The 25,335-nt window shown below is 27.5% G+C and overlaps 1 protein-coding gene across 2 annotated transcripts in view; it reads right to left on the minus strand.

The window, feature by feature from the left end:
• Positions 1 to 1,112: 1,112 nt before the first annotated feature.
• LOC111036917 (guanine nucleotide-binding protein G(o) subunit alpha) overlaps positions 1,113 to 25,335 on the minus strand; it is a 30,630-nt gene continuing 6,407 nt past the window's right edge. Inside the window, exons 3-9 of one of the 2 annotated variants that reach the window (XM_022319207.1) lie at positions 22,213 to 22,363; positions 11,178 to 11,338; positions 8,441 to 8,569; positions 8,234 to 8,363; positions 3,568 to 3,721; positions 2,520 to 2,749; positions 1,113 to 1,205 (exon numbers count right to left, since the gene is read on the minus strand). In XM_022319207.1, coding sequence (XP_022174899.1) covers positions 2,562 to 2,749; positions 3,568 to 3,721; positions 8,234 to 8,363; positions 8,441 to 8,569; positions 11,178 to 11,338; positions 22,213 to 22,363 — 913 coding nt within the window. In that variant the 3' untranslated portion in view covers positions 1,113 to 1,205; positions 2,520 to 2,561. The remainder of the gene's footprint in view (positions 1,206 to 2,519; positions 2,750 to 3,567; positions 3,722 to 8,233; positions 8,364 to 8,440; positions 8,570 to 11,177; positions 11,339 to 22,212; positions 22,364 to 25,335) is intronic. The other variant, XM_022319209.1, reaches the window with a different exon arrangement.

The following is a 25,335-nucleotide window of genomic DNA, read 5'->3' on the forward strand; positions in this document are numbered from 1 at the left end:
TATAATATGATCATTAGTTCCTCGCTCTATTTGTTTTTAGGGAGAGGAAACAAGATTTGTACAAAATGGGAAAAAGTGATTATACTCATGGTTTTTTTATTTCATTTTTTGTTAAACTCCAAAAAAATTGTATTTACACTTACATAAAAAGTGGGCTTCATCTTTAATTGTTTCTGTCAAGCCTTAATAACAATGTTTTTTTATTTTATTTTTTTATTCTTAATTATTTTTAATGTAAACAATTTAAAAAATTGGTTTGAATAAAACATTGAATAAAAATCACTGTGCCGTAGTACAATTAGTTATAGTAATAATAATTATAATGTGTAAATTTTGTATTCACATTAACTGTCCTAAATTAAGTTTCATATATAATTAAATTTAAGTGATTAAAAGCTAAACAAATCTATTCTACGCTTTTTTTATATTTACACAGAAAACAAAATTTGTCTATATAATGTATAGAATTTCAATGCTAGAATATTATGTCTATTTAATTAAATTTTTACAACAATTTTCATTTATGTTTGAATTATTATAATTAAATAATTAATAGGCACTGAAGAATTTTCATTAAATACTCATGAATCATAGCGGTTTAACGATATGCTGGTTTGATTATAATATTTGATTAATGTATTGACAGTAGAAAATTGTGCGCAAACTGTTTTAAGATTTTTTTTCAAGTCTGATTTTGTTCGTTAGTCAAAATTTAATTTGTTTACGTTTGGTCCTCACGTGTATTATTTAAGTATATACTTATTTGAATTTAAAATTGTTAAAATTGTTAAGTAAACTACTGTGCAATATTAAGCATATGAATCGTTTATCATATAAATGATTTTTTATACCCATTTTCTCAATTGATACAAATTTGTTCTGATAAAAAAAAATTATAATATATAGATAATATTTAATATTGTTTATTTTATAAAATTATTGAAATGAAAACTTTATATAACATTATACCTATTCTTTTTTAAATATAATATTCGAATATATTTTTAAGCTAATTTTAAAATTGGTTCAAAACTTAAAATAAAATAAAAAGGATAGGTAACACGTTTATGGTACATTTTTTTAGGTAATATGTGTGCGTATGTGTAATTTCATATTGTACGATGCGTCGCCTTAAATTAACATGAACACCGAAACTGGCCATTTTGGAAATGTGTGCATTGAATTTCATGTACTTAAAATCAAACCTGTAAACAAAAAAACTGTTAAGGTATGCTAATTGAAACAATTAAAATAATGTGTAATTTATAATTAATTAGTATAAATATGTAATAAAATTAACTCAATGATAATTTATATAACAAGTAATGATTATTATAGATTTATGAATTTATAATATAATAAAACTTGACTTAAAATTAAAACTACTACATTCTTTAATGTAAAAAAAACATATTAACTAAAAAAATAAATAGGTACCTAAATAATGAATAAAATAATTGGAATATTTAAAAATGAATTTGTTTTTAGTTTAAAACATATTGGTTGTATAAATGTTTAAGGAAATTGTTACGTAAAAATAAATTTGATGTACACCACACAGAGATGTATTACCAAATGTATACAATCTTTGTCCTTTTATTTTTGTTTTCATTTTTTAAATGTATTTGATGTATTAACTTAAATATCATTATTTCAGTAAACTTTGTCAAGTATGTTTTATTGATATAACAAATTATTAGCTCACCCATAAATTGTAATAATTATATAATACTGGAAATTATGAAAGTTAAATTAAACTTGTTTTATACAAAATTTGGTTATACAATTAATTAACGGTGGTGTTTAAAAATCGTTATGGAAAAGTAATTTTCTAGAAGTATTGATCTATTGTTCAGTAGATAACAAGAGACAAATGACAAAAACATATTTAGATAAACGGACTTCTGAGTATCGTAAAAGGAGGAATACTAGGGAAGTATCTAATGTCTGTTCATCAATTACGTTCTATTCAGACGTACTGAGTTTTGGAAAAAAATGTAAGAATCAAACATAGATTTTTACTGTTAGGTACACTTAAACTTGTACTATATTAGGTAATGATTACAATAAAGCAATATTTGATCACGAGTGACTATTGGCATTTGTAAGTGTAGTGTCGGAATAAAGCCAGCTACAAAATATAATACTTAGTGTTTTAGAAGCTGATTTCTAAAATTAAAAAAAATTATAATATCTATTATATATCTTTACAATAAAATTGTATATGCACGCTCGAAACAATTTGCTCGACGCTCTGGGTAGAGGTAACAATATATAAACGACTGACCATGAAACTACGAATATAAGTATTATCATAATAATAGAAGATTAATCGGTTAACAGCTATGGCTCCAATAATAAGGTAAGGTACTAGCGGTGACCGAGAAACTGTATAGGTTATCGGGTTAGATCGGATACGACGGACATCGTGTCACCAGGCAGCAATGTTAGGTAGATTACGATAAAAGCGAAACGGTTAACGCGGTAACAACCGCCACCATAATAACCGGTTGACGGACCTTTAACGCGTGTAAACTGCTTGTACGGCGCCGCGGTCAGATCTAATACAGTCCGCATCCTCTTAGGTTGTTGGCGATGATGACGTCTGTGACTGCGTCGAACACGAACTGTATGTTGTTGGTATCCGTCGCACATGTCATGTGACAGTAGATCTCTTTGGTGGTCGATTTGTTCTTTGCCTCGAACTGTGCCTGGATATAGGCTGCGGCTTCTCCGTACTCCTGGGCACCTACAGGACCAGACAGACAATTTAAATTAATACATTTGGCGGAAATACAGTTATAACGATATTATAGGTGTTAGACCACACCCGCAGAACTTTAGGAGGCAGCCAGATAGAATGCGCCAGTATAGGTGGAAATAAATTCAATTTCCAATAGTTAACTGTTGTTTGATAGTTAATGTATTCTTGATTTGAGATATCAATTTTTTACAGTTTTACAGTAATATTTTCATATTACAAGACAAGATGGAGCTTATTATTTGGTAAAAATTACACCTGCTTAAAACACAAGTTTGGTAGCAAATATTCGTTAACTCTAACTTTTAATACTATTCGAGTTATTTTTAAATACAAACGAATAATATAGAAGTCTACGCGAACATTATCTATCCTACTATAAAAATTAAAAAGTAAAACTGAAGATAGAAAACCCAGAGGAAAATAAATTTTTTCCTTCTCGGGGTTATCGTATATATATGTCTAGGAATAATGGTGACAGATGAACGCTTTGAATACATTTTGCAGAGCGTGCCCATGCAGTAAGATTGAAAACAGTATAAAAATATTTTTCGAATTTACTAAAGTTGATGGTGTCTATTTCTATAGTTAATCTGCAGGAAAAGAAATATAGCAAAATGTGTTGATTGCGCCGGAAGGAGCATATAATGGAAAATTTTTTTTATCTATCGATGATTAGGTATCTAATATCAACGGTGTCGTTAATTAATTTAAATTTAAAAATATTAATGATTGCGCTGGCCAACTATAATACGAGTGTACATAGTTAATTTACATTAGTTGACATTTTATAGTTTTTAACGTACCTGCGTATTCCGGGAAACATATTGTGAGCGGCGATTTCTTGATTTTCTCTTCGAACAAGTCTTTTTTGTTCAGGAACAATATAATAGACGTGTCGGTGAACCATTTGTTGTTGCAGATTGAATCAAAAAGCTTTAAACTTTCTTGCATCCGGTTCTAAAATAATATTAAAGGTTTATTATTAAGCTTAGAGCAATCCCAACTGGCTGTAATTATTAACATCAGTAGGTACTACATAGGTATTTGGTTCTGTCCCGAGTATTTAAAATGGATATCCTATTTCCGTTTCCTATTTGGTTATTATTTATAGTATGTAGGAATACATTGTTTTGAACTATCAAAGTCATGTATCAAATTACAAAATATGGTCTGTTTGTTGCATAAAGCCGTAAAAGTGTCAAACACCTAAATGGTTTTCAGCTGAATCGCAGCCTTTGTTCAGTTTTTTAGTCAACGTTCATCTAAAATATATCCACATATTCTACCAGAGTGGTAGGGTACTACGAATTTAGATACATTACCTATCCATAACCATATAAAACTAGTACAGTTTATCAATATTCGTATGTAATACAAATAAACTTAAAAATGACCAAGTTAAATTTTAATTTCGTTATTATTTATTGTATAATTATTAAACCATACAATTTTAACTTGTAGGTAATTAACTTTTACGTGTAATTACTTTCTTTGCATAAACTATAATGTTACATTATAATATTATATGTAACATAAAACAAATAAAAGCAAAACTCTGAATTTTTAAAAATTAATTAAAATCTTGTAGATTACATGATTTAGAATCAAGATATTTACTTAGGAATTTTGGTCGAATATAACAGTGTAAACAAAATAGTATGATAATATATTGTACTAAAATAATAGGTAATTGTAGTAGTTCATAAAAATATAACTATTTGTAACATTAAAATCATTTTTTAAATTAGGATAAAAATAATTGTTCTCGATAACTCGGAGCACCAATAGAATGCACAATAAAACAAAATTACTATTTAATTTTAGATATTAGTCCTAACTAAAACAATAACAGAGAAACTTTAAATCATATTATTTCGAAACCCTACCAAATTAGTAAAAATAACTCTTCAATCATGTTTTTCATTCATTCATTCATACATAATGTCTAAATCTAATAAATAATGATATTGATTTTAAAAAATATCAATAACTTGGTCTGCTATAAGTGTTCTCTACCAAACTTGCTTACATCCAACGAACTTCAAAAACAATATGTCGTAATTATTACGATACGCAAATAAACACTCTTCAACTGAAAAATGATTTAAAAACGCACATTGTTGAATTATTGATTTTCGTGCACTTACGTAGTATAAGCTTTCGCATATGAGTAAAATAAATAATATATTTTAATCGATAGAGCTTTGTTATCCATACAATATTCATTTACCTAGTTTACCTAGTTTATTTACCTTTTGATCGCGTTGGACAAAGTAAAAAGTACTTATGACAAGCTTTTGCATTTTCAATAGTCTAGAGTGAGATAAGATTCAACTACAATTTCCATCAAAAACTATTTGTGCAGGCTTTGAAAAAAACCATACATCCTGCAATTAACGTAGCTTGACCAAAAATAGTCAATTCCATATTGGCCAACCGTAGTAGTACAACATTCAAGGTCTACAAATATCCAATTGTTTATGGGTAGATGTCCAAACTAAAATTCTAAAATTGGTCAGTTTTTAAAATAGATGATTTACTTGTGTAGATAAAAAAAAGTAGATTCATTCATTAAATATTTAAATTACTTATAGTCGCACAAATATTTAATACACCAATTCCACAAACAACCTAAAATCACTATTTTTAAATTCAATAAAATGTTCATAATTATCAACTAAATATCTGCCAATTTAAAGAAAATTTAACGAATGGCGCTACAAGTTTTTCCATAAAAAATATTAAAGAAGTACAGCGACGCTAGCAAGACACAATATTAGTATATAGTAAGGTTTATAATAAGATTTGAATCTATAAGGAATATCGCATACATTGACTTCAGTGACAAACTTTGAAACAAAATGTTGTCAATTGTATACCTATTTATTTCAACTAATTAGAATATGTAGACTATACATTCAATTTTTAATTTTTTTAATTTTCGAATCAGTAATAGTTCAAGGATATAATTTATCTATCTTTTTATAGTACTTTTTTCAATTATTTTTTTGCTGATCAGATTTGGTAATAAGAATTTTATTGGCACAGAAATAACTAATATTTGAACTATATATTTTTTAAATTCAAAATGAACAAACAATTTAATATGCTCTCAAAATGGTGTTCAAATTTGAAGCAATAATAGGTTAACTAATTTAAGTTTCATAATATTAAGTTTGAAGTCTTTAAACTTGTGTACATATATTTTAAAATGTACCTATATTTTAGGTTAATGAATTATAAAAAGTATAGCAAATTATATTGAAATTAGAAATGGTAATCGCTATAACAGTATTTAAGTTTATGCAATAGTTCAGGTTTATAGTTTTATTTTAATTTATTAAAAATGTCAGCGTAAGCATGTCATGAACATGTTAAGTTAAAATAAGCAATCTACGCACCCGCTATTAAAATGTTTTAGTACCTACTTGTTGATACGTTATTTTGGACAAAAATCCATTATAACATTTTTTTAATTTATAAAGAACTTTGTTGTAATATAATATTTGGACAAGTTCCAACAGTTGAAATAATATTCTTTTTAATGGTGATTATGTGAACGCTTAGGATGTCATTTTTGACAGTTAAAGCGGCGCACTGCCCCATCATTTTATTTACTTCGTGTTTATAGGTCAGTACTTAAACTTATATTGTTGTTGTTATATCGTAGTCCGTAGAAATATATACAAGGTAATGAAATTGGTATTTTTACCCATTATAAATTTTATTAGTTTTATATTTTCGTTATTGCTATAGATATTGTAAAATAAATCAAATTATTTTTCCAGTCGGAAGATTTGATGTTAAGTCATTTGACCAGTTTCCGTTTTTATTAAATATTATTATAATTTAAACAAATTCTATGTAGAAACTAAACTAATTATTGTTATATTTATACAGAATATAGATTTGTTTAATTTTCAGAAGTAATAACGTATAGATTCAAAATAGTTACATAAAAAAACATGTTTAAGAAAGGAAACAAATTTATTATGATAGATAAAGGTAATTCAAAAACATTACCTATGTTATATATTAATGTCTGTAATTTCAGTTTATTATTTCATTTTTATTCTGAAAGCATACTTATAAATTTAGGTAATTTTATTTAAATAGAATTTTTTTTTTTATTACCTAATATTAGATACATGATCATGTCTATTATAGAGTAGGTAAAAAAAAATTTACCATACATAATTTTGCTATTATTGTAGGTATATAATTATTCTTGTATAAGTATATTAAATACTATATAAGTATCCGAGTTAAGCACTATATAGCTGTTATGTATATATAGTTCAAAGGTTGACCGTTTGTGTAGGGACGGTGTGGGTATCAGAGAGAGGTTGTATCGATCGGGACTAGTGTTGCCTTGACGACGACCAGCGCCAGTGTCGGAGATAAGATCTTCATGTATATATAATAGGTGTATATATGTATATAGGTATGTATAATATATTTATGTGTACGCACACAAATAAACACAATATCATGCATATACAATATCTGGGCGACTGGGCACATGTATACGGATTCTGGTGTAGGTGGTACATCGCTTTTATTTAAATGGTTTTTAGTAGGTAATGTGTAATTAGTCGTGAGTGATGTAGATTGTATGCGTACATTGAAAAACCAGGTTATGTATTTATTTATTTATTTATTTATGGTTTTAATTTCGAAATGGAAACCAATAAGTAATGGAGAGTGTACGTTTTAAGATAAAAGGAAAACGTTCGAAAACGTTTCGTGGGAATGGCATGAGTTATAAAAAGCAAATTATATCTACAAGTTTTTACGAAATCCAAGAAATTGTTTAGGATATCAGATCTTATTTCTCATTGGAACATTATATGTCGGGTTTAACAAATTTATATTTCATCTGATGGATGGTCTGTTAACATTCAAGGCACTTGACGACCTTTATTTTGTACAAACTTTCCAAACATTTATGCCATTGTAAATGACATCGAGAAACCTCTATAAATCTCTTGCCTAGTTCAATCAAAATATATGTAAATGGTGTATTGAATAGAATTTTGTTTGTATAGTATCATAAATTACCATGACAAAATACTCAGTTAGTTATAATCTGCATTGAGTATAAACCGTTTCCGCACAAGATGCCACTTTAAATATCCACAATTAATAGATTATATAATTATCCTAAATTTAAGTAATATGGACATCAGGTGAGATAGATCGAGCAGTCATCCACAACTGCAACGGTTACAATTTTAATTGGCCTAAAATGTCTTTTGGTAGACTACAACGAATGCAACTAACGAAGAAGGGGCCAAAGTTCAATTAGTGCCAATGTGGCCATTACACGATTACTATTATGGATGTGACAATTTATTAATGATCTCGTTTATGTTTGTGTGCGTCATTGTCTCTATTTTATTTTTTTCGTCAGCCCGAATCAATATCAATGGGAAATAGTTTATAACATTTTGAATATTGAGTATTTACCGTTGTTTCGTCTTCGTGGAGCACTTGATCGTACTCTGACATGGCAACACAAAATATGATCGCCGTGACATCTTCGAAGCAATGAATCCATTTTTTCCTTTCTGATCGCTGACCACCAACGTCAAACAATCTGTGATAACATGAAATGTAAATTATTATTCAAGTATTCGAAGTAAGCACTGAATATTATCAAAAACTTAAACTCACTTGAAATTAAGGTTTTTAAATGAAAAATGCACTTCTACAATACCAGTGGTTTTTACTCTGGTACGCAATATATCCTGTTCTGTGGGCTGGTAATCTTTGGACCCTAACCTATCCAGATCGTCCAGAAAACTAAACAAAAATTTCAGTTATTACTACCCACTCATGTGCAATATGAAATAATATAATAATAATTCATAATTATAAATAATGAACTTGAAACTAATATTAAATGTACGGATAAATATATTTTAGCATATTGGATTTATAATAATAACGCGGTAATTGTGAATGGTGAATATATTTTATGTAACATATATAAAAACCTACATAACATATAACATATACTAAATAAAATAAGTAATCAATAATATCCATGATCATTATGACCCCCATTCCATGTTATATTGCATGTTACCGAATGCTACCTTAAATAAATAAAAATAAAGGTAATTTTTATTTATGAAAAGTGTACTTTTTCTTTTAAAATTATATATTTTTTCACTCTATTAAAGCGACATTATTTAATACATAATATACACAATTGTAATAAAGCTTATGAAGAAAAATAAATAGATTTTCGATTGATTGTCACTAAACATTTTACAAGTCAAACATACCAAGGAAAACAAAATACTTATTAAAATATATTACTAATTACTTTCGTTTATATAAATAAATATTATTAAATAAATCCTATCTGGTAAACACATTTAAAAGGTTTTTGGATTTTTGATTTTTGATTTGTCAACGGACACTGTGATTATAACAGATGTCTAGTGATCATGGTTTTCAATATTATGTGCTTATGATAAAAATGAATACACACAATTATTGTATCAATTTATATCCAAATAGTTTAGAATAGGCGGATCAATTTAATTAAAAATATTTTTTATCCATCGTTAATATGATATAACTAACATTGTAAGATTTGATTTTTTTACAATACAGTATAATAATTTTATAATTTTTAGTTTATTTTTTTAAGTAATAGACCGTTTATTATATTAGTTTTTTTTTAAATACTACATGGTTAATTATTTTTATTCTTAAATTGGCCATGGCCATGATTAAGTTGCTTTAGAATAATATAGTTAATTTTTCTATAATAATACATTTTTACAGAGTTCAAAATAATGTGGTTTATGCAAGTGTATTTTTAAAATTACGTAAAAATAGATGTTATCTGAAACAGGTAAGTACGGTAATGGTTTTTTTTCCGTTCGTGCACCTATTCCGTTTACCCAGTTGCACGGCGGCAGTGGTGGTGGTATCGATCCAGTGACGTCATCGAGGACCACGCCCGACTAGCAACTAAACTAACCGTGCACCCCTATATCCAATATTGAGCTCAAACAGAACGGCAGCTGTGCTGCGGCCCCTCGAAAGAATCACGTTAACGTTTTTCGAAAGTAAACAAATGAAATCTGAAATCCTTCTCGGCTAGGTATCTAAAGGAATGATAAACGACGTTAATACTATAGTAATAGGTCCACTAATTTGGATCTAGTCTGAAAATTTGAAGTCTGCGAAGTCAGTGAATGATGAAAATGTAAAATGGATACACTGGCAAAACCCTACAGAGACACATTGAAATTAGTATAATAATACACAGGAAGATAAATATTTGAAGTTCAATATTATACGTGTTTAATATATTTTTAATGCAAATTATTTCTAGTTAGACTTTAAACATTCGTGTTTATCTATTTTGAAATAGTCTATAACGCAGAACGTTCAATACTATAATAATGAATAATGATGAATGTATAAATTATTTCTATTGTTTTTTTTAAATATTATACAATCGTGCATAATACAATATACTCGTATTCAAACGATTTATCAAATAGGTAAATAGTAATATGGTATCTTCTTAATTAAGAACGAATACAAATTTTAATGTAAAAAATTAAGCTATTTTTAGTGTTTTGATGTTTCTAAATGAGCTAAGAATATCAACTGATTACATAATTTAGTACGGTAGAAAAGAAAAAATATTTTTAAACCTCAATTTGTAACAACACGTGAGAAATCAAATTAAATTCAAACTTAGAGTTAAAACAATTTCCAATAACATTAACATTTTGAGTATATAACTGTAAAAATAGATTAAAATAACAATTCCCAATTAAAAAATCCCCTGATTAAATGTTTTTAATATACATATAGAATATTAAAATCTCATTTTTTAAAACATGAATAGCTAGGATGACTGTTTAAACTGAAATGTTAGTACTCTTTTTGTGTGCAAACTTATAAAATATAATTTGATTTTTGATTTACCAATTATTTCCAAACAATAACAACATTATTATGTATTTATTAATACTAATTAGTTTGATGGATTCATGTACGTAACTTCGATAACTATTAAAAAGTTAATATCAACATTCATCATACATAATACGGCCAATTAAGCGACCCCTGGCTTGCCCTTTGGCTTGGACACAAAGTCGTACACAGTCAAACAATTATACAAAGATAGTTCCTTAGAATGATTTGATCAAAAATTTATTTAATAAAAAAATACATACCTATATTTAATTTAAGCAAATAAATATAAAACATAACTTGATGAATATTGAGAAAACAATGATCATAATGCATTCGAATCTATTGATATCTAAATATTTTGAGTTTTTATTTTGCAAAATTGGGAACTCTAAAGATCGATTTTAGAGTTACATACACCAACTGTGGTATAAGATTATTTAAAAACAATATATCAATTTACTATTTAGCAGAATCGTTGAGCTGATATTCATTTGACCGAGAAAAGCACATTTGCACGCCAGGATCGGCCCACAGTCTCTTCATAGCTGTCAGCAATTCTTCCGAGAATGGTTCAGTATCTTCCATCCTTTGAATTACATCCAACACCATTTTCGCATCAGTCTGCCAAAAGATAAAGAAAATAAATTAATATTTATGAATTTCACAATTATATTATATCAATATATAATATATATATATAAGTACAAAATACGATCAGGACACTCATTCTACCAAGTAATTTAATCTAATTGTGTTTTTGCATGGCACTTGACGCTTGCATATTCTTTGCCTATAACTTAGTGGCCTGGTAGCAGACATTTTAGAGCTTTCCGCTATTACAAGGCGGAAGGGGCGATATTTTTCAGTAGGTAATTAAGTTATTTACAAGAATTAGAATTTTTATGTGTATTTTTAGATTGGTTTTAGAATGATGTGTTTTTTAATTTGTTTTAAGGTTAACTCAATTTAAGGAAGTCACCAACTCAAAACATTTTATGTAGCTCCTATACCTACTCTGTTAAAGTTAAGAAACGTAGTTTCACCACGATCAGTTTTCGTTTGCACGCACAGTCAGGCAACACCCGTTTGTCACCCGTACCCAGTAAATTATCTGCAGTGTAGTATTGCCACGCCCCTGTGCACAAGTCGGCAGCCGACTACGTTTCTTAACTTGAACCAAATATAGGTTTGGAATTAAAATTTAATACAAATCATACTAAAAATTTTTTTTTACAAATATCTAGTTTCATCGATGAAATCTAGACAATTACCAAGTACCAAGAAGATGTTGAAGAAATAGTGTAAGGAAGAGCGATTTTAGTTTATTTTATTGCAATTCGTAAAATATTAATCCTAGGGACATACATTTTTACCATTGAGCAAATGATATGTTATTATTTCTTTACAGAATGAATTTTTTTAAATATTTAGATTAATTTTAGCAATTATACTACAAACCTATTTCTACAATACATCGGTATTGATTTATAACTTAATAACAGCTATTAATATTATATGAAATAATATAGGTAATTATTATTACTATATGATATATTATGCAATTTATTTTTGGCCAAAATCAGTACAAACTACAGTATTATTGATGATAGAAAAATAAATTTCTAAACCGTCTTCAGCTCTGGAGTCAAGACCGTTTTTCATTATCATTGAATTCAAAATGTATACATCCCCGTTTCCCGATACAGTCCCGGTACGAGTTACATTAAATAGCTACTATACGCTAGAGCGAGTTCTACAATTTGTTTTTAAAATATATATTTTGTAAATAATTCATGATATATAGGATATTTTTTTTTTTTATTGATCTTAAGCCCGGCAGCTATGGTCATTGCCTGTTTGTAGCGGAAACGGCTGATTTGAAACACATATTTGTATGATGTGTGGCATGGATGTGTTGCTAAAAACCCGGGGTAGTCACCCATCCGCGTGCTAGCAACGACGGCCGGTATATACACCCGGAGCGTTGCCGCAGATAGAGTGTACGACTGCGACTCACCAAGCAATAGTGCAATACCATACATAATATTATATATTATATTAATACCATTTCTATGGTATAGACTATAAGTTAATAACAGCTTAATATATTATAATTTATAATAAATGCGAGTTGTTTTCGACAACAATTAGTTCAACCTACCATATATTATATATATATTACCATATAAATATTTACTGATAGCAATATATTCCAATAATTTGTGATTACAATCCGAATTATTTTCTTAGGTGCGATATTTATTGGGTTCAAATTCTTTATTCACAATTTTTTACAGTTTTTTTATGTTAAATATGATAAAAATGACTAAACTAAATGTAGGTATATATTTTTACATGGAAATTGTAATATAAATTTTAAAACAGATACATTTTTGCTATCGTCCCGGCATCTCGACTTAAAATATTTATAGGGCCACCCTCGCAGCCATGCTTCTGCACCAAGCGACCATCCGTTGCATTCAGTTTTTTTTATGTACCGTAAAAAATCTTTCAAACAAAAGTAAATATTAATAGTTCATTGTTTACAATTTCGAATTATAGAGTTACTAATTATTAATGCTTGAAAATTACAAGCGAATAAACAAAAAAAGAGATAATTTCTTAGAGATTGAAAGATCCTTAACGTTGTCGTCACATATTTGCATTTGTTTTAGAGATACATATTGTTTTTGTAAAATGAACGGCAGTATTTAATATTCCGGTGATATTTTAAAATAACGTTTGCATGACTTGCCACTACACTTATATAGTGATGAGTGACGACGAACATAATAATAAAATTAAAAAATACAAACATTTTAAGAGGATGTCATCTCACTATTAGTTTTCTCTCTCTGGCCCACTCGCAAACGTAGACAAGACGCTTTTAAGCAGAATCATTTTTTTATGTTTATAATCTTAGAGTAAAATCATCTATTACAAAAACTATTGAGAATAGTATTTTTGAGGGTATGACGTATCGGTTTGTCTAATTATTGTTTCAAAACAGTTTAAACATCATTTAAACTTACACATTTATTTTTATTTTGAAAGTCAAGTACAAAGTCAATCAATAACAAAATATAAAATTGATATGTCATGCCCTGAGAAGTATTATTCTCTATACATTTTTGAAAAAGGTGATTTTACTCTAAGATTTCTCAAAAATCATAAAAAATGATCTTAAGTGAAAGCATTATCTATATTGCTCGTAGGCCTTACAGAGTAAACAAATATTGCACTGACATCTTCTGAACTTAAAATTTTATCAAATGACGTACAGAGAAAAATTGACGATAACAATGTCAAGTTTTTAGATTTAAGACTGCTGACTTCATTTTCGGGGAGGGGGGGGGGGTTATAATTTTATATGACGCCGTGGCAAGATGATACCAAACTAAGGACCGTACCTAATTAGCAATTAATAACTTCATAGTACCTAGTACAAGAAATGAAGATGTAATTATAAATTAGAAAAAAAATAGTTTTAAAATTGGAAGTTTAAGAAGCACTAATAATTACGTCTTACTTTCAGGTTTTAAATTGTAATTCCTAGTATCCTCGTATTATTTTATTTTAGTTATTTTCTAATTCAAATGTGTTAATATTTTTATTCATAATCAAATACTTATTCATAATTATAAAACTGCTTATTATTGTTTTTACAAGGATATATTTTAAGATTTAAGTTATTCTCCTATCATCGAAATGATCAAAGTTATCGAATAAATAATGGGGGTCATTCAAGGTTTAAAACGATTAAATATTGATAGTAACATAAACCTACCTCATAAAAGTAAGGCAAGCAAAAATACTGACAATAAGATTGTAAAATAAAAACAAACACATTTATTTGTTTTAACATGAACATGTTATTATATATATTCACATGGGTATACACTTAAACATTTAATATCAATTGTATGTCTCATATTACGTAATAATATTACAAATTGCCATAATTAAACATCATAACATTCATTAGTTGATATAAAAAGATATTTTTATATCCATATTTTAAATATTATAATTATTACAATATATTGCTGTTATTAAACTGAATAGTTTCAATAAGTGATGTATATGTAATGTAAACATATGTTATAAATTTTGTTATTATTTTAAATCATATATTAATTTAATAAATCATTACTATCATATTTTATAATTATTTTAGAAGATGTCTATGTATTTAATTGATTATTTATTTAGGTATATCGTATAATACATTTTTCAAAGGTTTTTTAAATTGTATGTAAGTACCAAAGACTTGTAGAAGTTAAAAAAAATATATATATACTTTTAATATAGGTATCAGGACCCCCACATCATATTTTGGGGCCCTGTGCTAAATATTTTTGAGGGCCCTTTACAAAACTTTCAATTACAAGCGAAACAGGCGTCCCATACATGAATTCTAGGTAATCAATGGTCAATACACAGCTTAAAATAACAAAACTACTTAATATATTATAATACTACAAATTTATCTCAACGATCCCCTAAAATAGTCCTTGTACTCCAGGTCTTCCCTTGTGACAGGTATCATAAAAGTATACACTTAACTTTGCAGTAAAATATCACATCTAAAAAATTGTTTTAATTCTTTATGAATGTCATAATTAGCTTACCCTTGCTTATTAATTATTAATAAAGTATTTTGTAGTAAAATAAATAAGTAATTCTAATATGCTGCCTAGTTTCAGATATTTAAGTACATACAATTAATGTTATAACCTAATATTTAGACATAAGATTGTTACGGAAAATGAAAAAATCTTTTTTAATGATTTTACCTCAAAAAATTAGGAAGATAACCATGAGAGGATTATCTATAAGTTGTGGACCGGTATTATACTAAAATACGTCCTAATAAAATATAGTGATAATACGATAATATCTAATAATTATAGAATACATTGTTATGTTCTTAGAAACCAGCTCAGCACCCCAAATTGTACACAATTCATATAAAAGTAAACACTAACAATAAAATGTATAAATTAGTAGGTGTAGGTATTCAATGATAAAGAATATTTATTTTTCTATTCTCGACAATGCGAACAAACAAACAACATTTTAAACGCTCAATGCATTAATGTTATATCTTAAATTCTTTAAGTTTTTATATAACTATTATCATAGTCTTCAATATTTGTATGAATTACGTAGTTTTAGATCTTCCTTGTGAACGAAAAAGCTAATGTAACTATGATGATGGATTTCTTTCGAGGACTAATGTTTAGGACCGTAAAATCTATGGCTTAGAAAATGCTAACACATTACATTTTTTTTAAATTTTCGAATTCCCAAAGAGTTTGTTCAAAAACAGAGAAATGGTCAAGTCAAATTATCAATCACAAATGTTTTATCTGTTACATTCGAAATTAATTTAATAATACCTTCAAGAAAATGTACATCAAAATGAATAAAGGGAGACCAGAGCTCAAAACAGGAGCCTCATTTGATCGGACAGTTTTTTAAATTTGTTTATTTCATAAAATGTATGTTACAATTTATATATATTATCTATCACTATCTATAATTAGTACCTATATATTTATTACATTTTTAGTATAACTATCAATCAATAATTAATGAAATTTATAGAAACTTATCATTATATCAGTAATATATATTTGCTATATCAGTTCCCTTTATTATTCATGAATATCCAACTCTTTTTACACTCTTTAGTTAGGTATATTTTTAGTGAATAACAAGCCTACAAATCACAACATGTAGTTAGCATTTTAATGATAATAAAAACCTACTAATACCATGCTTATTTTGAATTAAATTGAATATTAATTCGAAATATCTGAAGTTAATTGAATAATGTAGTCGAATTGTTAAGAATATGCGGTGTAAAAAAATATATTAATGATGGATACTAAATAACCAAAAATATATCGTTATGTACTTATGTATAATATGTAGGTAGTGCCATACCTATAGTAATTAGGTATAATATTAATATTATTGTGTTCAGTTCAATAGTTAGTTCCCAAACATATTTACTATTACAAGTAAACATAATTATACTTTCGTTTTTACCAAATAAATAGATATGTATTGAGCAGTAATTAGTGTTGTACGATTAAAGAGATTTTACACACACCGAAAACTGTTGTTTGGAGTCCAGCAGATAGAAATACTTGTAAATATAATATTTTATCAACTATTTATGTGAGAATATTGCCAGAGTAAACATCGATAGGATTTTTATATTTTGTTCTTATTAGTAATTTACTTATTTGACGTGCATTTATTAGGCTGACTTTTCAAATGTTTTGTAGTTAGTAAAGTTATGTGCAAAAATAAAATGAATAAAAAATAATAATAATACAGTCAATTCTCGATAACTCAAATTTTTTAGATGCTACTTTAAGATGCTACTTTAATAATATAAACATAATTGTATCACTTTTTAAGCTGTGTTTGAGGTATATAACTCAAACAATATAAAAGTCGAATTTATTTTTATTCCCCCTGAAATTCGAATTATCGAGACTCGACAAGAATAATATTTATAAATTATAACTAATGAGCCAAAATTTTTTTTTGATAATACCTATATAGATTCCACATAAAGCTTAAGTATTTAAGGCACACTTGTCTTATACATGTGTTCATGTTTGTGCTGAATGTAGTATATTGTATGTATAGTATTCTGATCGGTATTTTCATCACAAAAAAAATATTAAAATATTATCTGTGTCGCGATCTCCTGAATCCCGAACTGCACTAATTAAAAAAATAAAACTCTCTACCCCAAGCTAGAGGGTATTCACACTGGTGTGTCTCCCTCCTCGAGCTATTCATGTTGTTCCTTTATTATTATCAAATTTACTTATTGTATGCATATAAATTACAGATTGTAAATATTTTATCTAATAAAAAAAAAAAAAATATTATCTGAAGAAAACTAAAAAAAATATGTTTATGACTATAGGTAGTTTTCAACAAGCATTTATAGCATACTTATTCATAATTATGGGCTGGATAATATATATTTCAACATTAAAATTAGATAAATGTTCTAAAGGTGAGTACTTCTTTCTAGTTTAAACATACCATTTATATTGAAAATACCTACAAAATACGTTATAAATAATACAGAAAAAACATTGAATAGGTAGTCTAGATTAATATATATTTTTAAATATAGGGATTTTAATAATTGCTATGAAATCGTATTTGGTGCTTTAATTGGTTCAATACAAAAATAGTTTATATTGATATAAATCTTGTCTTATTTTATTGGATGTACAGCGTGTAACTAATAGATTTGTAATAGAAAAATTAAATTCACCAGTTTCAATGTTTCTAATTTTACAAATCACAAATTGCAAAAAGGAATTAAAATACATTTATATTTTACATTTTAATTCTACAATATGATTTAAATTTCAAGTTCAATAAACTTGAAACAAACTATTTGTTTTTTTAAGCATTTATCGTGATAAATTCAATTTTTATTTTCATAAAGTTCTACCTTCACACTTTTTAAGATATAGGTACAACATAACCCTTATTTATTACTTATATCTGTACATTGGGTCATTATATATTGCATTTTACAGTGATCTTGACACAGCTAATGTTAAGTGAATAGTTTAAGTTTAATTAATCAAAACATTGTCGATTCGAAGTAGACAAATCCCCCAAAAATGTTTAGAATCATACTTCAATAATTCATATGGAAAAAATATTACAGCCAATTTTACACCACAATATTTTATGACAAGAAAACTATTAACACCTATATTATGTTTCATATAATTTATGACGAATTCTATGTATTTGTATTAAATAAATTAAATTTAAATTTCATAATAAAGCAAAATATTTATATATAATATTAACTAGAAAAAGGAAAGCAGAGCAGTTGTAAACCTAGCTATATAAAGAATTGTTTTCCCAGATATGGTCAAATAAGATAGCTGTATTAAATGATAATGATCCATTAATAGGTACCGATCTACTTTTACTTTTCCATTACAAATTTGTTGGTACCTATATGTATTGTACTTTGCGAAGTATACTTATAATCCCGTTTTTACTCTATTAATTTTTTTTTTAAATACATTTAAAAAACTGTTGTTCTAATAACATCATAGATAATAATATGTTGCGTGGATATTGTAAGGTATAGCGAGCCCTTATACCATGAGCTATGACGTCATCAACTATCAACCGTGTAGTATTCAAATTATGATATTTTCATAGTTATTCACAACTACGTAAATGGCTTATCGCTCAACCAAACTGAACAAACGAGGTGACATATTACTAAAATATTATACTATGAACAAAATAAAAATGGATAAATACATTAGGTCATTTTGTTTTTATATTGTAAGAAAATCATTTTTCGTTTGTATCATAAAATCTTACAGCTCATCGTGCACCCTCATGAATAAATTTCAATGCATTTTGTTGAAAAATATATCCTTGTTTATTATTAGAAGCTACCTTCAACATATGACGTAACAATGATTATTGATAAATATATACTTTACAAGGCACAATACTAATAACATGTACAATAACTGAGAGATCAGTAAGTGCGATCGATGCTGTTGTGATTACTTTTTAGAAGTAGAATTTAAAAAAATGTATAATGTATGTGTATGATGATTTTTTGATAAAAAAAGCTCTTTATTCCAAAAAGTAAATGGGTTTTTGAAAAAATATTTTCTTACACAATCAGAAGTGAATAATTATATGTAGGTACTAAGCATGATTGAAATATACAGGTTATTGCATATCGACTCGGATTGTTATCATCTGAAACAAAATGGCTGCGTAAAGGGATATCACAAATTACAAATATCAATTTCTCTTATCATGAAAAATACACTCGCATAAAAATTGATTATTATTGGCTCCCTTTACGTTGCCATTTTTGTTTTTATCATCGAATATTTGATTGAGAGGGGGTATATGTGCAATAACCTTGTATATTTCAATCATGGTACTAAGGAACTTATTTAGAAAGCTGAGGAATATTCTTTCTGAGAATTTCGATGGATAAAAATGTATCGAATTTCAATGAAGTAGTTATATAGTTACCTATAACTTATAAGTGGCTATTTAAACTTTAGATGAGAAGAGAGCAGTGGTATAGGAGTACCTTGCAAAATGTTGCTCTATACTACTCCACTTACCTTAACTTTAAATACTTAAAGTTGTACCTGATTAATCAACTACTAAACATAGTTTAAAATTCGAAATTTAGATAATGTAATTCTTAGAAGAATATAATACTTCAAATTTAAGCAATATGATGCTTTTAAATTTATATTAAAAATGTCTACAGACATGCTGTCATTAAAATAAATAAAAATTTGAAAAATAATAATAAAAATTTTTTTTTTTAAAGAATATTGTTTTATATTTGTGTGTTATAGTGTTATATGTGTGTTAAGTTTATATTAGGTATATGTAAAAAAAATGTTTTAAAACACGATAATATTTTTCAAGATAATAAGTGTTAATTGTTAAAATAATCACCAAGAAATCAGAATAAAATATGATAATATTATATATATATAATAGGTACCCATGTTATGCATCTAAGTACATAATATTTTATTTTTTGGTAAATTAATTACCGACATTTTTTTATTTTTAATCTTAATCGTTAAAATATAATATAATATTGTAGTATAGAGTATTCGGCTTCATTATTATATTTCTGTTCTACAGCCGTTTCAACCCGTATACACTTTGGGATTGCTAAAAAAAATATAACAACGACAACATTATTCGTGCTTTTCGATTGCGTGCGAATTATGATAACCACAATTAGGACACTACATTATTATATACAGTATATACTATATAACATTGCCACTGCTATCAGACCCTATACGCTCCCCCACGGCATGCGCGATCGCGCGCGCTGCACACCCAATTCAATTCATTTCCGAGATTGCCACCGCCAGCAACTGTCGCCGATCGTAGGTCAAATTAATTCGTTGTATTACGTGGGTGTACAATGTATATATATGCATAATATATGTATATATGTATTATGTCATATACGCTGTGTACGTGTGTGTATGTATATGCGAGTGTGCGTGCTCGTTTATATATCCAACAACGTTGTAATCACGTCGATACGTTAATTTCCCTGTGGGAAAACTTTGACTGAACCTCGAATTTTAATCCGTTCGTGTATATTATATACAATCTATATATATATATATATTAACAAAATAATATTGCAATGAATAATATACCTATTATAATGTAGTGTTTAGGTAATATCATAATGTATAATGATCGACTGTCGAGGCCCCACGTTGCCCAAAAAATCAATAATAATAATAAATCGTTACCAGAAATACATGTTATTCGATTTTTTTCTTTTTTCATACAATTTAAGTAAACTTTTATCTTGTGTTGAGGATATGGAAAAAATTAGTTTATCATATCAGTATATCACTATTCATTTGATTATTATTTTTGTACATACGTATTGTTGTGAAGTGCATTATTTATTTAAATTATTTTCAAACATTTAAAAACTTTTGCAACTATCATCATTACCTATCTATACACAGTAAAAGATAAATCTAAAACTATTTGAGACCGTTCAAATTCATTCTGTATATAACGATATGTAAAATATCTGAACATGTTTGAAAAATGTCATTGAACCGAACTATACATTTGACAATTTTAGATATTGTGGCGCCATATAATAGTATGCATAATAGTATACTTACGGCTATCTCAATACCGTCAGTAAAATAAATTATAAGTATTACTTTTTTCCCTACGATTTGCGTGCGTTACTACAATGATCGCGTGTTATTACGAAAGTCCAAAAGGTATTATTATCATTAACATTATTAAAGTTTGTACCTAAGTATAGTGGTAATATTATAAGTACTAAATACTAATAATATTTTCATGTTCGTAAAACAAGTTGGTATGAACGTTCCTATCAAGGAACATTTCCTAAAATGTACGTGACAATTTAGAAAGAAAATCCAAAATTAAATGAAATAACTTTTAAAACTAACAAAGTTTAAATATATATGATATATATACCTACCTACGATAGAATGAACATAATATTTAATTCGCCAGGTAGCGGTTACATGGTATGTACTTAAAAACACCGTCTCGTTGATAATGAAAGATAACGATGGGATTAGAAGGATAATTACATGGTGTCTAACGACTGCGCCGTCGAGTGGTTTACGATGATGGAGAATATCATTTTGTGTTATAAACAGTAAATTCTTTGGTGAAAAAGTGAAATTATATTTTTTAACATAGCTAGATTATTTTTCGCTTTCTTGTATGATTTTAATTAATATTTTACACAATATCGGTTATTGTTTTATTAACCAGATATTATACTATGCAGAAGATTGGTATGATAGGATATGATTATTTTTCCAACTATTTGAGGTCAAACAGAAAACTAGAAAACCGTACTTGAACTAACAAATCGTTTAAAAGAAAATACTTGCTTTTCTTACCTCCCGTTCGTTGGTGCCGAATCCAATTCCAAGATTTGGCATTGCTCTCAATATGGCAACCAGTGATTGGACTGTGTTGCTGAATACCACGGGCCTGTATTGTTTAAAGTCTTCCGACGTGAAACCGCTCTCGTGAATAATTCTGAAAGCACACGAGTTCGTTAATAAAATTAAAAATGTATATATTTTAATTAGAGTGAATTAAAATCCCAATTATATATAAAGTTTCGTGACAGAGGATTCTAACAACAGTATAAAACAAATGCTAGTTATATCAATCTACATTTTATAATTTCATAGCTGCAGAAGATTAGGTATGACGATATAGTAAAACGCTACATCGATAAGGTTAACAATAACATATTATGTGTTTATTTACTATTTTTTTTTTTTAATATTCTGTCACATGTACAATATAGGTAGATATGTGAAAAAAATTATTAATAATAATATAATTTTCACTAAAATAAATATAGTTACATAGTTTGAACATGTTTCAATTTGTCAATCCTTCATATCTGAACTGTTTAAGTATAGAGATGGTTTTGAAATATGATAATTTTAGATAGGTACAAGTAATTAGTATATATTTCACCAGCAATATGGATAGTTAATGTATTTTGAAAAATGCCTAGGCATTATGTATACTGCCGACCCATTTCAGGCAATGTAAATAAAACATATGATTTTCAATATTATTTTATATATAACCTAGGTACTTTATAAAATACCTAGGCGTTATGTAAAATACCACTTTTTTTTTTATGCAAAGTAAAAAACAATTTATCATAATATGTAATAATATTATATATTATTACTCACATTACAAAATTTAATTTTTATCTATTATTATATTTGTATACATAGGTATTGCTATATTATTAATATTATTGTTATATTAAGTCCTATTATTTATACATTTTACTTAAACTACTAGCTACTTATTATAACATGTTATAGAAAAATGGTATTTTGAAGTGCACAAAACATTATTTTTAAGGCAAATGCACTTTTTATTTTGACAATTGTCTTACAAACACATTTTAAATATCTTTGGCCAGATCCTGTCGACTGTTCGTAACGCTACTTCTGTCTCTGTTGAACCTCGTAAATTTGTAGTAGCTTTTTCTGACATACTGTGAACGACTTCTGGCTTATAACTGCTTCAGAACTTCAGAACTTGAATCTTTATTTCACCAAATCGTGCATACACGGACACGGTACGCGCATTTACAATAAACTATGAGTAAAGTCGTTGGTAATAGGCGATACCCAATTTTGATTATTCTTATCATATTTCCTACTCCACGTTGGGCATTATACATAATACCTAGGCAAAGCTCGTACCTATTATGTATATTTCCGAGTAATTTTTGGCATTTTATATAATGCCTAGGTATTTTGCAAAATACCGAATTATCCTTATTGCTGGTAACATATATATTTAAAACATAGTTTGTAACGTTTATAACGATATTCCCACAATATTATGTATTCTTATACAGTATGGGTACCAGAAAGTAATAAGGTCTGTATAAAATGAAAAATATCCAAAATGTTTTTAAGAATGTAATTGCCAGGGGTGGCTCCTGAGGGGAGCCTAGAGGCCACAACCTCCTCCCAAACCGTACTTCTAAAAATTGTTTACTGTTAAAAACAAAACTTCAAAAAATAACCTTTTATAATATCGAGTTTTCTGAAAATTATGACCTAGGACCATGTCTCCAACCATGTCGCTGGAACCGTCCCTGGTAATTGCGAATACGGGATGGAGGATATATGATATAAATTATATAATTTTAAACATCACAGATAAATTAAAATAGGTACAACTAAACAGCCGACTTCTTACACCCGAAATGTAATGTTTTAAAGACCGGAAAATGGCCGGCTTTTCTTGTCAATGAGATCCATGTTTACAATTTAGTCATTGATAAGAACCGAATAGCAATATATGAAATTTCAATTCATTTATTTATTTTGGTTATTGACTTATTACTTTTAAAGTGAATAAATTGTAAACACTTTGATTATAGAACAGTCAACCATTTTACGAACTTCAAAATAAAATCCAAGGCTACCTAGACTTGTATATCCGTCATTATAAAGTACAATAAGTGTAGCATAGATTGAATATACACAAGATGTGATATGTAGGTATATATGTTACGGACAAAGTGGGAAATTCGGGCAATGTATACAATGCCCGGGCATTGTACACAGTGACCGGGCATTGTATAAAATGTCCGAGGTATATTGGGAAATGTAAATTGTGAAGTATTTATACAAATAATCTGCATAATATTATTTTACCTAATCAATGATATTATATACTAATAATTATTATACTCGTTTATATGGTTATTTATATAAGAGTATTAGAATTTTTTTTTAATTAATTAAATTTTAAATGTATTTAAAGGTAATGCAATAAAATATTATGTGTATAATGTTCAGTTATATGATATTATACATGAAGTTCATTTGTCAATTGGACATGGAGGTAGAAATAGAATGGAACACGAGATTAATAAAAAGTACAAAAATATAACTAGAGATGTAATAATGTTATACTTAAATAATTGCAAATCGTGTAAAAAGAAGGGAAGTACAGCTAAAAAAGGGTTGGTTGTAAAACCAATCATATCTTCTGAAATGAATTCTCGCTGTCAAATTGACTTGATCGACATGCAAGCACAATCAGATGTCGATTATAAATTCATATTAGTTTATCATTATCATCTAACAAAATATATTATGCAGATTATTTGTATAAATACTTCACAATTTACATTACCCAATATACCTCGGACATTGTATACAATGCCCGGTCACTGTGTACAATGCCCGGGCATTGTATACATTGCCCAAATTTTCCACTTTGCCCGTAACATATACATGAAATAAATAAAATATATAAGAGTAAGTGCAAGCGGCTTTCTATATTATTATTATTTTTTTTAGTGTATAAATACAGAGATATTTTATCATCACAAATCGGATTTATAGAAAATTAATACATTGGCGACATAATATAATGTATTTCGAAAAATCGTTTGAAGTGCAATGACCGCTTCTCGATAATAATATTGACATTTTGCATTATAGATAATA

The sequence above is a fragment of the Myzus persicae genome, unplaced genomic scaffold (assembly GCF_001856785.1).
Source record: "Myzus persicae strain clone G006 unplaced genomic scaffold, MPER_G0061.0, whole genome shotgun sequence".
Lineage (NCBI taxonomy): Eukaryota > Metazoa > Arthropoda > Insecta > Hemiptera > Aphididae > Myzus > Myzus persicae.